Source organism: Staurois parvus, unplaced genomic scaffold (assembly GCF_062004578.1).
Source record: "Staurois parvus isolate SC_StPar_1 unplaced genomic scaffold, SC_StPar_1.0 ptg000721l, whole genome shotgun sequence".
Taxonomy (NCBI): Eukaryota; Metazoa; Chordata; class Amphibia; order Anura; family Ranidae; genus Staurois; species Staurois parvus.
Window position 1 is genome coordinate 387056 of NW_028318517.1, and position 16820 is coordinate 403875.

Below are 16820 nucleotides of genomic sequence, written 5' to 3' on the forward strand. Positions count from 1 at the left end.
GGTTCAGCAGGGATCGCTCACATTTCCATCCATGTGTGGCCACTGCCGGATAAAAGCCACTCCCCCAGCGGCTGCAGCCAATAGCTTCAGTGCTGATCCGTGTATTCTGAGAGCGGAGGAGTCCCCCCATTGTCAGAATACAAGAGTGCAGAGGGGAGGATTCCCCCATCCACCTCCAATGTGTGGATGGGGGAATCACTTCAGTTTTTATGGTCATCCCGCTGGCTGAACGATAAAACTGAACCATGTAGGCCAGCTTTGGGAGCAAATATATTATCATCAACTCCTCCCCCTGAAGGGGTTCATCTACATATTACCTCCTCTGACACCAGATCCAGATTCTCCTCTCCGCTTCCTCCCAATTCATCTCTCACCCAGAGCATCCTGTCTGTACCTGACATCACTTCCTGTCTGTACCTGACATCACTTCCTGTCTGTCTTCCTTAGAGACTTCCTGTCTGGGTAGAAGTGAGATCCCCACCTTGTGGAGCTCAGAGGAACTGCAACCCCGAGAAGCGTCTGGTAGTGTGACCCCGGCCTTGTGCTGGGTGTGTATGGACTGTAGATCCTTATAGAGGGGTCACCTCCACTCCCACCAAGGGGGACAGAAATATATGACTGCTCGGGGGACATATTTTGGCCCCTTTGATTTTGCAGTAAATGTGATTGAATTAGTCCCGTTGATTTTCGTATTTCCATGTAATAAAAGGTGTCACATGATGCCGGGTTCCCCTTTCTCTCCTCCCTGAGTGTGTATTTAGAGGCGGAGCTCCTGCTGGAATGGTGGTTGAAGGCGGAGTCTAGGAGGGAGACTGACAGAACCCGCAGCAGACTTGCAGGAGTGAGCGAGGAGGATCCGGTTCCTTTACCATCGGAGATGAGGAGAGTGTGAAGGATGTTTCTGACTCTGGGAGCTGAAAAGCTGGGAGTCCTATTGGTGTGGTGAGGGGGAAGCACTACTAGGGGGCGCCCTCACCATCCCGTGTACAAGAGGTGGAAGAAGGCGTGGCTACACTACAGCTGACACAGTTTGGAGGGCGGAGCACTTTCGCACCTTATCAACTTTTCACTGATTGGTGGATTTTTGCAGTAAAATAAGTGGATTGAAGTAGATGCAAAGTGGAAGCGGTGGACTTGCAGAGAACACTATACTGAGCACACAACATTGTCTGTCTCCATGGATTTGAGATGATTTCCTATAGCAGCAAATCTGATGAGATGAATGAATGTAGCGCCCCCTCCTGGTCAGGTCTAGGATGTGTAGTCAGGTAAAGCATAGCTGTGTTTCTCTGCTCACCAGAGAGGCTGTCAGGTAAATTCAGTCGGGTATTCTGATTTACAGAGAGCTGTGATTGATTAGTCAGGTCTGCTCATGCTGCTCTGGTTCTGTTGGAGTTTGTCTGAGTTCTGCCCGCCTTCAGGAAGCTATGAGAGTCTTCCAGAACATGGGAATTGGCTAGACAAATGACCAGCATGAATATGGATACAGTCCTGGCCAATTGCAGGAGAGGGTGACCCCATTGCATGCTGGGAGTGGTATTTATACTCTGAGAGCACATGGGTTCAGTGTCTTTCCTCGGAGAGGATTGCACCAGCCAGGCTGGAGGCAGGCTGCCTCGCCTGGCACTTGCTGTTATGTGGCCTCGGGTGGGTGACCTGAGGGCCTGAAGTTAGAGAGAGTGACCCTGATTCTACAGTAAGCTGACTGAGGGGAGCTGTCTGCCAAAGCTCTGTCTGGTGTCACTGGAGAGAGTGGCTTGGAAGATTGGAAGGAGGCAACCATTCTGTCCTTGGACCTGTGAGTGCAAACTCTGAGAGATCTGGGGGGCTCTGTGTGCTTGTTACCCCTCTGGTGCTTGATAGTCAGCCTGGGTCTGAGAAAGGGAGCCCTGCCTAGTGTTCTGAAGAGCTTGTCCAAGTATTGCTACTGCTAATGGGACTTCGCTCTCCTACAACTACTTGCTGCTATTTGTTACTGAGAAGTCTGCTATCTACTGTCAGCCGAGACTTCACAAGTGTTCTACTAAGAGATCAGCTAGATGTCCTCAGTGTGAAGAGTTCTGATTCTGGAGGATCCGACTACATTCCCCATCCCTATCCCCAGTTCTACAATAAACTCCAAACACAAAACATCCCCTAGACTGGTCATTGGAGACAACGAGCAGAAGTGTGTGTGTTTGCCTTGCTGTGGGGCAAAGCAAAGGGGAACCGGGGGCAACATTCAGCTCCTTCTGAGGTAGTGCTACATGAAGGCGGTGTAAAGTGGAAGCAGTAGATCTGCAGGGAACTGCATCCTGAGCACAAACACTTTGTTGTATATGGATTTGCACATGGTTCAGTATTCTTAATTTACTGGCAAACACCTCAAGATCAATGAAGTAGGTGTAAAGTGGAAGCAGTAGATCCGCAGAGATTAATATTTTGAGTAGGGATGGCCTGACAGTTCGACTCAAACATTATCCATTTCCGTGTTCAACATTAACCAGGAAGTTCACCCGAGTGCCACAGGTCAGGTGCAATGCTTTGGCCAATAACAGCTGAGTTCTCAGGAAGAGCCATGATTGGCCAAAGTGCTGGCCGTATTATTGAACCACAACATGCAGAAGAGGTGGTGGAGTGGATAAGTCAGTCATCCTCATCCTCTGTCATCCAGGCTCATACTATTTTGCCTTCCACCACAGCTGCCAAAGTGTCCTGTTCCTCCGGCTCCTTGTCCACCACAGCTGCTCCTTCCGTAGCCCCACCATCATGCATGGAGGAGTCACCAGAATGATTGGATCATAGTGTCAGTCCCATGCTGCTGGAGGATGTGCAGCAATCTGAATGCTGTGATGTTGGTTCCCAGGATGAGGAAAGGAGTGACGTGAGCCTAGAGAGAGGGGGCGCTAGTGAGGGAAAAGAAATTGTCAGTCCTGTTCCCCCAGCCGCAGCACACTGCCAAGTTGGCTCCATTGATGAGGAGGATGGAGATGATGAGGTCACTGACCATACTTGGGTGCCTGAGAGAACAGAGGAGGAAAGTGAGGAGGAGGCAGAACTCCAACAAGGCAGGATGTCCTCCAGGGACAGGCATAAGGGCAGCCAACCAATGGCATCACACGACAGAGCTCCACAGGTGGGGGGCGCTGCTGACTCCATGCAGACTTCCACAAGTTCTCTGGTGTGGGCTTTGTTCAACACATGTGCAGCATTGCTGTTTGCAGTCTTTGACTGAAGCAGACCAAGCGTGGCCAAAACACCAGCCACTTGGGCACCACATGATTGACAAGACGTATGATGAGCTGCCATGCAGCCCGCTGGTAACAGCACCTGAAAGACCCAGAAAAAGTGCAGACTTCTCCTTGCTCCTCATCTGGGATCTCTACTGTAAAACGTCAGGTCTTCTCAACAGCCTCCACTGAGAGGAGTGATGGTACAGCAGTGGGTGGCCCATCTGACAGCAGGACACCACCTGTTGAGTTCAGCAGGAACATTTCACTACCCCATTTGCTGAACCGTGAAAAATAGACTGTCCCACCCATCCACATTCTATCCTGGCCAAATTGCTGCATTACAACTGCTGCCTTTCCATCTGGTGGACTCTTCCCCCTTCCGGGAATTTGCAGAATGTGCTGTATCACAGTGACAGGTTCTGAAAAGACAATTTGTTTCATGCAAGGCCATTCCAGCTCTGTACCATCATGTGGAAGGTCATGTTTTGGCCTTGTTGGACAAGGCGGTCAGCAGCAAGGTCCACATTACTGACACGTGGTCCAGCAGGCACAGTCAGGGATGGTACATATCCGTCACGGCACACTGGGTAACTCTGCTAGCAGCTGGGAAGGATGCAGGACAGGGTTCAGTTCTGGAGCTTGTTCCACCACCATGCCTCCAAAAACCTGGTGGTGATTCTGCCACATCTGTCTGCTCCACCCCCTCCCCTTCCTCTTCCTCTATGGCCTCTTCTGCTGAATTGTCCTCTGAACCAGCAGTGCTCCATAAGCGTTCAAGGGGCTCTGCAAGCAGTCAGGCTAAAAGATGCCACGTGGTGCTTCAGCTGGTCTGTCTAAGGGACAGGAGCCACACCGGGACACAGATTCTGTCAGCTCTGAAGGGGCTCTCCGCCCTCCAACAGGGACACTTGGCACATGTTCCATGCTTGGCACACGTCCTGAATCTGGTGGTGCAGCGCTTCTTGAACAGGTACCCTTGCTTTCAAGATCTTCTGAGGCAGGCCAGAAAAGTCTGTGGCCATTTCCGGTGGTCATACACGGCCTGTGTTCAGTTGGCTGAAATTCAACCTGCCCACCAACTGACTCATTTGTGACATGTCCACTCGGTGGAACTCCACTTTGGCAACACGGCAGTGGCTGCACATGCAGCAGAGGGCCATCAATGAGTACCTGTGTGAGAATGGCACAAGGACAGGCTCAGGGGAGCTTGGCTTCTTTTCACCACACCAGTGGCTGCTGACAATGGATGCATGCGCTGTCCTGTCACCATCTGAGGAGGCCACAAGGATGATGAGCTGTGACACTGCATGCATCAGTGACACTATCCCTGTAGTCATCCTGCTGGAGCACACGCTGTATGGAATCATGGACAGGGCACTGGAGGCAGAACAGCAGGAGGAAGAGGAGGATTTCCTGTCCTCTCAAGGCCCCCTTTATGCAGAAACCATTCCTGTGGGGCCGCAGAACACACAGGAGGAGGAAGTGGAGGAGGAGGAGGATTGCAGCACCATGGAAGTAGAGGATCACATAGAGCAGTATTCAAGGGACACTTTTCAGTCCCCAGAACCCAGCCAGGAGTAGTACATGGCTGGGAGGAGGTAGTTCCTGACAATGTCATCCTCAGTGACCCAGAGGACTCAGAATCTCCTGCCTCCTCAAACTTACACTGCATGGGCTCCCTGATTCTGCAAAGCCTGTGTAAGGACCTGAGGATGTGTTATCAAGAAGAGGGATCAATACTGGTTGGCAACCCTTCTTGATCCACGTTACAAGGGTCAAGGTGCAGAGCTCATCCAGTCTTCCCAGAGGGAGCAGAGGATGAAACATCCTGAGGATGCCTTGAAATTGTGTAACACCTTTCCAGACACTGGGAGGTCACCATTTCCTGGACAACGTGTTTCTGAGGCTTCATTCTGTCAAAGGAAGAGCGGTGGAGAAGGCGGTCAGCTGACCGATGCCTTTAGACAGTTCTTTAGTCCTCAGCACCCAGGACTGTTAGGTTTAAGCACCCATCGGCAGGGTCTGCATCATATAGTGCAGGATTATCTAGGGGCAAGAACAGACTTGGAGACCTTTCCAACTGATCATCCACTGGGTTACTGGGTCTTGAGGATGGATCACTGGCCAGAACTTGCTCAATATGCCATCAAGGTACTGGCCTGTCCTGCATCCAGCGTGCTTTCTGAACGGACATTCAGTGCTGCTGGAGGTTTTATGCATTTACCTGAATGACATCGATTCATTCAGGGTTTTTTTGTGATTTGGCTACAGCTGGGCTGTGATTGGTGCAGCTTGTGCATGTGATCGCTGTGACTATTCACAGCTAGACACACTTGTATACAATGGATGGTATGAAAGGAAGCCATCCATTGTATACAACTGTCATGTGACCTGCAGTGATTGGTCACAGCAGGTCACATGGCACTGGCAATAGGGCCAGTACACAAATCTGTCATCGGCCGTGTCTGAGGTACATGGCCGGTGACAGATCGCACCACAGCCCTGCGGGGTGCACGCTCCAGAAAGGACACCATATGGCACCACCTGGAGGGGCGAGCTGTTCGTCCAACCGCCATCTGGCTATAGACTGGGCAGCAACTGGTTAAACTGCAGGGGGTGATCTCAGTGGAAAGAGTGTCTTCAGTGGGGAGGGGTGACAACACTAGGGGAGAGGTGTGTCCTCAGAAGGAGAAGAGTGTCCCCAGCACAGGAAAGGAGGGGGAGGAGTGTCTGCAGAGGAGGAAAAGAGAGGAAGAAGTATCTTCAGTGGAGAGGGTGTCTGTAGTGGGGGAGGGTGTCCTCTGTGTGTGTGTGTGGGGGGGGTGTCTTTAGTGGGGGAGGGTGTCTGTAGTGGGGGAGGGTGTCCTCTGTGTGTGTGGGGGGTTGTCTTTAGTGGGGGAGGGGTGTCCTCTGTGGGGGGAAGAGGGTGTTCTTAGTGGAGGAGGGGAGGGTTTTTTGGGTAAATGACACCAGATCAAAGTCCTCCTGAGAAGTTCCTAAAGACAGCTGTCTTGTCTATGTAAAAAGATAACTTTAGCTGAATATTAGAAGCACAGCTTATTCCAAGGGGGCTATGAGGTAAACTGACCCCAGCTTTGTTTGTGGACAGGGAGGAGTCCAGTGGTCTGTTTGTGGACAGGGAGGAGTCCAGTGGTCTGTTTGTGGACAGGCAGGAGTCCAGTGGTCTGTTTGTGGACAGGCAGGAGTCCAGTGGTCTGTTTGTGGACAGGGAGGAGTCCAGTGGTCTGTTTGTGGACAGGGAGGAGTCCAGTGGTCTGTTTGTGGACAGGCAGGAGTCCAGTGGTCTGTTTGTGGACAGGCAGGAGTCCAGTGGTCTGTTTGTGGACAGGCAGGAGTCCAGTGGTCTGTTTGTGGACAGGGAGGAGTCCAGTGGTCTGTTTGTGGACAGGGAGGAGTCCACTGGTCTGTTTGTGGACAGGGAGGAGTCCACTGGTCTGTTTGTGGACAGGGAGGAGTCCAGTGGTCTGTTTGTGGACAGGGAGGAGTCCAGTGGTCTGTTTACACAAGTCCTAAACAAAAGCTCCATTGTTCTCGGAGTTTCATTTCTCCAGAAGGAAGAAGCTGCTCTGGCTGTACAGATCACACAGGTGGAGTCTACACTACAGTCTGCATTGTCAGCCGAGCAGCTGAAGGAGTCCAACATCTAACCGTCTACTAATCAGGCGTACTCTTGGAGCACCACCTACACAAGACTCACCTCGTCCATCTAGACTGCTCACTAGAGCTTCTTCTACAGCCTCTGACCCATCACTTCCCTCCTCTGCTGGAGGCACTTTATTAGGATCTATAGAGGGACAACTCCGGCCTCGTATTGTCCATCAGAATCAAGGAAACAGTAGAGATCCGGCCACAGGGGAGGTAGGAAACATCAACACTGCAACAAGGGATCTCCCACTCATCCAACCATCCCAACAGATGATTCATCATCAACAGAAATAGATGGAATTGTCACCTTCTCCTCAGCTGGACTGACATCGGGTAAGATGGACCTTCTGGGGAAAGGTTTGGGCTTCAGCCCTAAAGGTATCAGGAAGACGTTGTTGGCACAGGACTTGTATAGATGTCTCAGGAATATTAGATTGAAGGGACATTATTCCTGGAGAGGCGATATTGAGGGATCATCTGTAGTCACACCACTTCTGAGACATAGAGAGGGAAATGGGCGCTAATAGGATGCAGGAGATCTGCTGAGACATAGAAATGGAAATGGGAGCTAATAGGCTGCAGGAGATCTGCTGAGACATAGAGAGGGAAATGGGAGCTAATAGGCTGCAGCAGATCTGCTGAGACATAGAGAGGAAAATGGGCGCTAATAGGCTGCAGGAGATCTGCTGAGACATAGAAAGGGAAATGGGTGCTAATAGGCTGCAGGAGATCTGCTGAGACGTAGAGAAGGAAATGGGTACTAATAGGCTGCAGGAGATCCGCTGAGACATAGAAAGGGAAATGGGAGCTAATAGGCTGCAGGAGATCCGCTGAGACATAGAAAGGGAAATGGGAGCTAATAGGCTGCAGATCTGCTGAGACAATGAAATGTGTATGAAATGGATGGATGTGCAGACACTCCCAGAAGATGATGTCATTATGAGTGGATTGATATATATTTTTGCATTGTCTCCCCCAGAAGGATCAGGTTTGGTGGGATCGCTCTCATTAGACAACCCAACCAATCAGTGACTGCTGCCCCTCTCTGCCAATCCCTTCACTGACTTCCACTAACCCAACATATAAAATACAAAATACTAACCACAACGTACAAAGCCATCCACAACACTGCCCCTAGCTACATCACCAATGTGATAAAATGTGGGATCCATGGATTCCATACATCTTCATGCCCTACTACTTCCTGATTTGACCCTTCCCTCTCCCCCCCTCCCCTCTCTCCCCCTCCCCTCTCTCCTCCCTCCCCTCTCCCCTCCCCTTTTTTTTAGTTATTTTTGATCTTTCATGGAAACCACAGGAAAGGTTATTTTAATGTTTCTCGGGGCTGCAGTTCCTCTGAACTCCACAAGGTGGTGATCTCACTTCTATCCAGAAAGGAAGTTATTATAGAACACAGACAGGAAGTGATGTCAGGCACAGACAGGAAGTGATGTCAGGCACAGACAGGAAGTCATCTGGAATAAAGACAGGAAGTTGTATACCATACAAAGTGGAGAGGAGACCTTGGTGGAAGTGGCAGCAGAGGAGGTAATAAGATGTTATGTTCTATTTACACCCAGTAACTCCCCGTCACGTCCATCCTCTTCCTCCATAGTCACGTCCGTCCTCTTCCTCCATAGTCACGTCCGTCCTCTTCCTCCATAGTCACGTCCGTCCTCTGCCTCCATAGTCACGTCCGTCCTCTGCCTCCATAGTCACGTCCGTCCTCTGCCTCCATAGTCACGTCCGTCCTCTGCCTCCATAGTCACGTCCGTCCTCTGCCTCCATAGTCACGTCCGTCCTCTGCCTCCATAGTCACGTCCGTCCTCTTCCTCCATAGTCACGTCCGTCCTCTTCCTCCATAGTCACGTCCGTCCTCTGCCTCCATAGTCACGTCCGTCCTCTGCCTCCATAGTCACGTCCGTCCTCTTCCTCCATAGTCACGTCCGTCCTCTTCCTCCATAGTCACGTCCGTCCTCTTCCTCCATAGTCACGTCCGTCCTCTGCCTCCATAGTCACGTCCGTCCTCTGCCTCCATAGTCACGTCCGTCCTCTTCCTCCATAGTCACGTCCGTCCTCTTCCTCCATAGTCACGTCCGTCCTCTGCCTCCATAGTCACGTCCGTCCTCTGCCTCTATAGTCACGTCCGTCCTCTTCCTCCATAGTCACGTCCGTCCTCTTCCTCCATAGTCACGTCCGTCCTCTTCCTCCATAGTCACGTCCGTCCTCTTCCTCCATAGTCACGTCCGTCCTCTGCCTCCATAGTCACGTCCGTCCTCTTCCTCCATCATCATGTCCGTCCTCTTCCTCCATAGTCGTGTCCGTCCTCTTCCTCCATAGTCACTGTGAAGTCTTTTATCTCCAGCAGATGATGATACACACATATATAGTGTGGGAACCCAGATGAACCCCTTCAGGGGCAGAACATTCCCCCACTTCCGGGGCCGGAACATTCTCCTCATTGTGGAGATAAATTCTAGTAATATGGTCCTCTAAACAAACAGCACTGACAATAAATAGACAAGACAAGGACCATCCTGACCATACATGGCCTACAAAGGGCAATGATGACACTACACAGGCAGCCAATGGGCAATCATTACACTATGCAGCCAACACAATGATGGAGTGCCGGGGTCAGGAGTATGGAGCATAGAGCCCCTTACATTGCTGCTCAGGAGGAAGGAAACATTCCCCAGCCAGCCATGAAGAATATGTTCCATCATTGGTGTCAGGGGGAGGATAATACTGAGGGGTCTGAGGGAAGAAGAGGAGCTGAGGGGTCTCTCAGGGGTTACTGAGGATGGGAGACTTTGGGGCCCCTGAGGGGATAGTGAAGTTAAAGGGTTTTGAGGGGGTAGAGTAGCTGAAGGAATCTGGGTCTTTGATAGGGTTGGCGGGGAGCAGGGCTCTGAGGAAAGAGAAGTTTGTCAGGCTCAGGGGGACACTGAGGCAGGGAGGGGGGCTCTTGGTCTCTAATTGTCCTCTTACCTGCACTTACTTTCCAGACCTCCTTACAGAACTCCTACCAGGAAAGGAAGGCGACCTTCACCTTCTTACCATCTCACTGGTCAAATAATGTATTCCAAGATACCAAATGGAATGCAGAAGGACAATCCTTCACCCTTGGTGGGCACTTGTTCTTAGAGGAGGTCTGTTGGTGCATTATTGACTAAAAGGTAGTCAGGGGTCAGTGCTAGACATCTTCAGGAGACACTCCAATACCTCCCATGACACAGGCTCTGGCAGTGCCCGGTGCTGGAATTCAGAGCCCCAGGAACCCACCACCACTCTGTACAATGTCCTGGATATTACAATATACTTGATACTCAGATCCTCCTGCTGTCCTCCTTCTACCCACACTATGCTTCCATTGGAGGGAAGAGAATAGGCTTCTTCCTGACAGCTCTCTACTCCACCAGCACCATCCTCCTTCTACCCAATCCAATCTCTTCTTTTACTGCAGAGAATGACATGACATCACTCCTGTCAGTCAGCAGGCTGCCACAGATTGGAGCCTTGCAGCCGGATTTCTGCCAATTGTCCTGATTAGGCAGCAACTCCGGCCAAAAGTCCTCAAGTTCCCCTTCCTGGACATCATGATGAGCCGACATTGACCTCACAGCACTGCCTCAGAGCAAACTAGTCATAGGAAGGATCAGATTTATCATTCCTTGTCTGCAGATCTAATACTCATCAAAACCAGTTCAGAGACCAAACAAACCCAACAGAGAAAAGGGGATTTCTGATCTGACAGGTCAAGAGGGTCCTGGGACCTCCAAAATTTAGCAAACACTAAACAGTCCAGACTACTGTCTTCCCATGGGGGAAGTAGATCTTATATATCCAGCAACCCTCCTATTCCCCCCTCACATCCACATCCTATTATTGTGTGACCAATACCATCCAAATCATTCTTACTTTCATTTCCCAAAGTTATCCGTCTACAAGGAGACCTGTATAGATCACATGATGGCACCAATGAGGATGGAGGAGGACCGGAGTCACATGACTGAGAAGATACTAAACCTCACCCTGGAGATCATCTACCTGCTGACCGGAGAGGTGAGGAGGATTCTGGGAGGTCACATGACATCACTCTTATCTCTATTAATAAAACACAGACCTGACCGGAGAGGTGAGGAGGATTCTGGGAGGTCACATGACATCACTCTTATCTCTATTAATAAAACACAGACCTGACCGGAGAGGTGAGGAGGATTCTGGGAGGTCACATGACATCACTCGTATCTCTATTAATAAAACACAGACCTGACCGGAGAGGTGAGGAGGATTCTGGGAGGTCACATGACAACACTCATATCTATTAATAAAACACAGACCTGACCGGAGAGGTGAGGAGGATTCTGGGAGGTCACATGACATCACTCTCATTTCTAATAATAAACACAGACCTGACCGGAGATGTGAGGAGGATTCTGGGAGGTCACATGACATCGCTCTCATCTCTATTGATAAAACACAGACCTGACCGGAGAGGTGAGGAGGATTCTGGGAGGTCACATGACATCACTCTTATCTCTATTAATAAAACACAGACCTGACCGGAGAGGTGAGAAGGATTCTGGGAGGTCACATGACATTACTCATATCTATTAATAAAACAGACCTGACCGGAGAGGTGATGAGGATTCTGGGAGGTCACATGACATCACTCTTATCTCTATTAATAAAACACAGACCTGACCGGAGAGGTGAGGAGGATTCTGGGAGGTCACATGACATCACTCTTATCTCTGTTAATAAAACACAGACCTGACCGGAGAGGTGAGGAGGATTCTGGGAGTCTAAGATGATATTCCTATTGGTTCCTCAATACAGAGATTTCCTCTTCTGAAGTCAGGTGACCATATGACCATCACAGTGCCTCCATGTGACTCCCTAAACCCTGAGAGATACAACATGGAGAAGATTCTAGAAGTCACCAAGAAGATGATGGAGCTGCTGACAGGAGAGGTGAGCGGTGCCGGGAATTCTGGGACATTCTCCAGTAACAGACAAGGGATGTGTCTGGATGGTGACTGTATCATTGTGTGTGTCAGGTTCCTATAAGGTGTCAGGGTGTCACTGTCTATTTCTCCATGGAGGAGTGGGAGTATTTAGAAGGACACAAGGATCTCTACAAGGACGTCATGATGGACAATCAGCCGCCCCTCACATCACCGGGTAAGAGGAGACTTTATTGTAAAGGAGAGAGCAGTACGGAGGATCCACCTAGATCCCCCATCATCTGATAAACACATAGAAACAATGGATTCAGTCAGTGTGTGTGTTTCCTACAGATGGATCCAGTCATGGGAACCCACCAGAGAGATGTCCCCGTCCTCTGTATTCCCGGGATTCCACACAGGAAGGTCACACCATCCCTCACCATCATCAGGTAGATGATGACAATTATTGGTAGTTGTGATTTATACACAGCATGTTTGTTACAATGAATGTTTTATTATATCTTTCAGAGTGGAATCCTCGGGGATGATAATATTGATGTTAAAGAAGAGTATAAAGAGGAGGATGAGGAGTATGGAGTGATGGAGGAGTTTTCAGAAGGACACAAGGATATGATGGAGCCACCTAATACCAGGAACCCACCAGAGAGATGTCCCCGTCCTCTGTATTCCCGGGATTCCACACAGGAAGGTCACACCATCCCTCACCATTACAAGGTAGGTGGGATGGAGAATCTAGAGCATGGACTTGTAAAGGTGATGTGTTGATATTTTCTGTGAATTAATATATTTTATAGATGATATGAAAGTTTTAATTGATGTCACAATATTAAAGCTTATATTTTACAGATGTTATTGCTGATCTGTTTCTTGATTTAGAGTGGAGATCCAATCGATATAGAATTTGAGGTGAAAGCAGAAGAAGAAGAGGCGTATGTGAGGGATGATCAGCAGTCTATGGAGGAGGATGGAATAATGGGGACATTTATAGAGGAGGACACTCCTACAGAGATCAGCACAGGTGGGTCATGAACACTAAATCCATTCCTCCACCCATACTGCTCACTGATTGGTCCAGAGTAGGGCGGGGGCGGGGTGATATCAGCCTGTAATCCCCTGGTCACTTTCCTGAGCTGTGTTCCCCGTCCTGTATTCCTGGATTTCTCTCGGATAATCTTCCTTCTCTGTGCTGCAGACACAATTTATGTCTCTAGACTGGATTTATGGAGGTTCTGGGGTTCAGCTGGCAGCATAATGTTTTTCAGCACAAGCGATACTAGACCTAGGCACCTGGGGTGTGTGTCTTGGGTGTTCTTCCCCATGCCTAGATCTAGTAAGATCTCTGACAGAACATTTCTCCCAGGGTTCCTTGCTCTGTGTTCTGCTGGCTGTGCCGGGTGGAGGGATATGTCTGTAATGTCTCAGACCCAAGTCACTGAGTGCAGTCTCAGGAGATGGGAGGCAGCGGTGTGGGATCTCTGCAACTTGTCTACAGTAAACATTTAAACTTCCACTGATTACTGAATACCAATATTATGAGTCCTGACCCTTATACTGTATAATTTATATTGTACATTACATACTCCTGACTTCAGGATCAGTCCAGTCTCCATCTTGGTTGTTCTTCCCCCATCCTCACTCTCTGACCTCTGGTGGGGCTCAGCCCCGCTGTTCTTCATGACTAAATCATGGACTAAATAAGGAAGTGCAGTACTTCTTGTGTTGGCAAGATGGCGATGAGTGATAGAGGGGGTGGGGACCCTCGTCCTATAATCCCCTCATCACTGTCCCTCCTATAAAAGACAGTTCTGGTTGTTTCCTCACTCTCTGACTAAGGTCCATGAATAAAGAAATGACCTGGTAGGAGATCAGAGGAGCCATTTCCTAGTTCCCTTGAGGGTGGAATTGTAAGCTCCTCAGAGACCAAGCTGCCTGATGTGGGCGGAGTCCTGGTTTGGGGGAACCAATCAGCTCCTGTCTAGTAATCCTCTTTGTCTTTGTATTTTAGTCCATGGCCGGGAGATGAGGAAAACCTCCGAGGATTGTCTCACTTTGTCTCCAGACTGGAAAGTAGAAGATGAGGACATCACACAGTCTAGTCCAGGAGAAAACCCGGCTCCCTCCAATGTCCATCCGGCACCACCCAGTGTAGATGGACCATCGGATTCCTCGTATCCTGAGGCACCTCAAACTGTGCGGGACCGGGCCGGCCTTCCAACAGGGAAGAGCTTCTCCTGTACTGAGTGCGGGAAGGGTTTCCGTTCTAAATCCTATCTTAATGTGCATAAAAGATCTCACACGGGGGAGAAGCCGTATTCCTGTCCTGAGTGCGGGAAATGTTTTTCACAAAAATCAAGTCTTGTCATACATGAAAGGTCTCACACAGGTGAGAAGCCGTATTCCTGTTCTGAGTGCTGGAAATGTTTTTCAGTGAAGTCCCATCTTTACACACATCAGAGATATCACACAGGGGAGAAGCCGTATTCTTGTCCTGAGTGTGGAAAATGTTTTTCAGAAAAGTCCCATCTTTACGAACATCAGAGAACTCACACGGGATTGAAGCCGTATTCCTGTCCTGAGTGCGGGAAATGTTTTTCAGTGAAGTCCAGTTTTAACAAACATCAGAAATCTCACACGGGGGAGAAGCCATATTTCTGTCCTGAGTGCGGGAAACGTTTTTCATTTAAGTCCCATTTTTACAGACATCAAAGATCTCACACGGGGGAGAAGCCATATTCCTGTCCTGAGTGTGGAAAATGTTTTTCATATACGTCCAGTCTTTTCAGACATCAGAGATCTCACACGGGGAGAAGCTATTTTCCTGTCCTGAGTGAGGGAAATGTTCCTCACTGAAGTCCTGTCTTTGTGTACATCAGGTATTATAACGGGGTAGACAGATCAGACAGAGGTCAGTACTTTTTGGGGGGTGGAATGGGGAAAGATGGGGGGAGGGCTATGGCAGATGATAAGAAGGTTCCCATGTTACAAACAACCAGTGGAATTGGTACCATTTGTATACAAATGAAAAATACACAAAATCCTTGTGAACAAGGTGTCAGTGAATGGACAAGGTGTCAGTGAATGGACAAGGTGTCGGTGAATGGACAAGCTGTCAGTGAATGAAAGTGTTTGTTCCCCAATGCCAGAAGTGTGCCCAGCACAATAGGTGAGTTGGAAGGTTTGGTGCATGAAGAGAACTAGGATTGAATTGGTATTGCTGAATCTTGGCTTCATTCCTCACATGACTGGGCCATTCATATTCCTGGCTAGGTTCTCTTTCGGAGAGACGGGGGAAATAGGAAAGGTGGTGGTGTCTGTCTCTATGTGAGAAGTGATCTCAGAGCGAGTGTGAAAGAGGACCTAGTTGATGGAGAGTGTGATGAGGCTGAAGTATTATGGGTGGAACTGCACATGGGGGGGCAGTACTACAAAGGTCATCATTGGAGTTTGTTATAGGCCTCCCAGTGTTAATGAGGAGGTGGAGACTCAGCTCCTCCCACAGATGGAAAGGGCTGCAAGGGCAGCAGTGACCATAACATGATTTCATTTATTGTTAGCTGTAGCTAGCACATAAGGGAAAAATAAAAACAACTTTAAGAGAGCTAATTTTCCAAGGCTGAGAGCTGCTCTCCAAGACTTAGACTGGGAGGGAATATTGGCATCGATGAACACAACACAGAAATGGGAGTTCTTCATAAAGACTGTATGTGACCACACTGCAAAATATATTCCCATGGGCAACAAGTATAAAAGGCTACAAATCCAACCTATGTGGCTTACGGCCAAAGTTACAAAAGCGATAGATAATAATAAAAGAGCTTTTATTAAATATAACAATGAAGGAACGCGATCATCGTTTACACATTACAAAGAATAGAACAGAATATGCAAAAAGGAAATAAAGGCACAAAAACTGAAAACAAACGACAGAAAGATATCAGGACGACCCCAAAACATTCCTCCAATCTATGAATAGTAGAAGGTCCGGTCCCAGCATGTAGGCCCTTTACAGAACCATCTAGAGGGGGTGACTGGGGACAAAGAGGATTTCATACATTGTCCTTCTTTCTTCAGCTCTGTGTATACAAAGGAGCATGGGGGGCTCTTGTCCATAATGGGGGGTGGTACTGACACCCCCCAGATGATCCACATTGTCTCACAATTGATATGATCCAGAAATATTATAGAATAGAATAAAGGTGAATAAAGCCCGTGGACCGGCTGGCATACACCCACTGGGCCTTAGAGGAGAGAAGTGGTGGTGGTTGTGGTATACTTGGACAGAGGAGTGACGGTGAACGTGGTATACTTGGACAGAAGGGTGGCTGTAGTCGTGGTATAATTAGACAGAGAGGTGGACGTGGTATACTTGGACAGAGGGGTGGCGGTGGATGTGGTATACTTGGACAGAGGAGTGGAGGTGGACGTGGTATACTTGGACAGAGGGGTGGCAGTGGACGTGGTATACTTGGACAGAGGGGTGGCTGTAGTCGTGGTATAATTAGACAGAGAGGTGGATGTATTATACTTTGACAGAGGGGTGTGGTGGACGTGGTATACTTGGACATAAGGGTGGCTGTGGAGGTGGTATACTTGGACAGAAGGGTGCCTGTGGACGTGGTATACTTGGACAGAGGGGTGGCGGTGGATGTGGTATACTTGAACAGAGGGGTGGCGGTGGACGTGGTATAATTGGACAGTGGGGTGGCGGTGGACATGGTATACTTGGACAGAGGGGTGGCGGTGGATGTGGTATACTTGGACAGAGGGGTGGCGGTGGATGTGGTATACTTGGACAGAGGGGGGGCGGTGGACGTGGTATAATTGGACAGTGGGGTGGTGGTGGACGTGGTATACTTGGACAGAGGGGTGGCGGTGGACGTGGTATACTTGGACAGAGGGGTGGCGGTGGACGTGGTATACTTGGACAGAGGGGTGGCGGTGGATGTGGTATACTTGGACAGAGGGGGGG

At 49.4% G+C, this 16820-nt stretch overlaps 1 protein-coding gene across 1 annotated transcript in view; it reads left to right on the plus strand.

Moving 5' to 3' along the window:
* Positions 1 to 16552, plus strand: part of LOC149445397 (uncharacterized) — a 127719-nt gene extending 111167 nt beyond the window's left edge. Inside the window, exon 3 of the mRNA XM_089653843.1 lies at positions 14217 to 16552. Coding sequence (XP_089509969.1) covers positions 14217 to 14701 — 485 coding nt within the window. The 3' untranslated portion in view covers positions 14702 to 16552. The remainder of the gene's footprint in view (positions 1 to 14216) is intronic.
* The last annotated feature ends 268 nt before the right edge of the window (positions 16553 to 16820 follow it).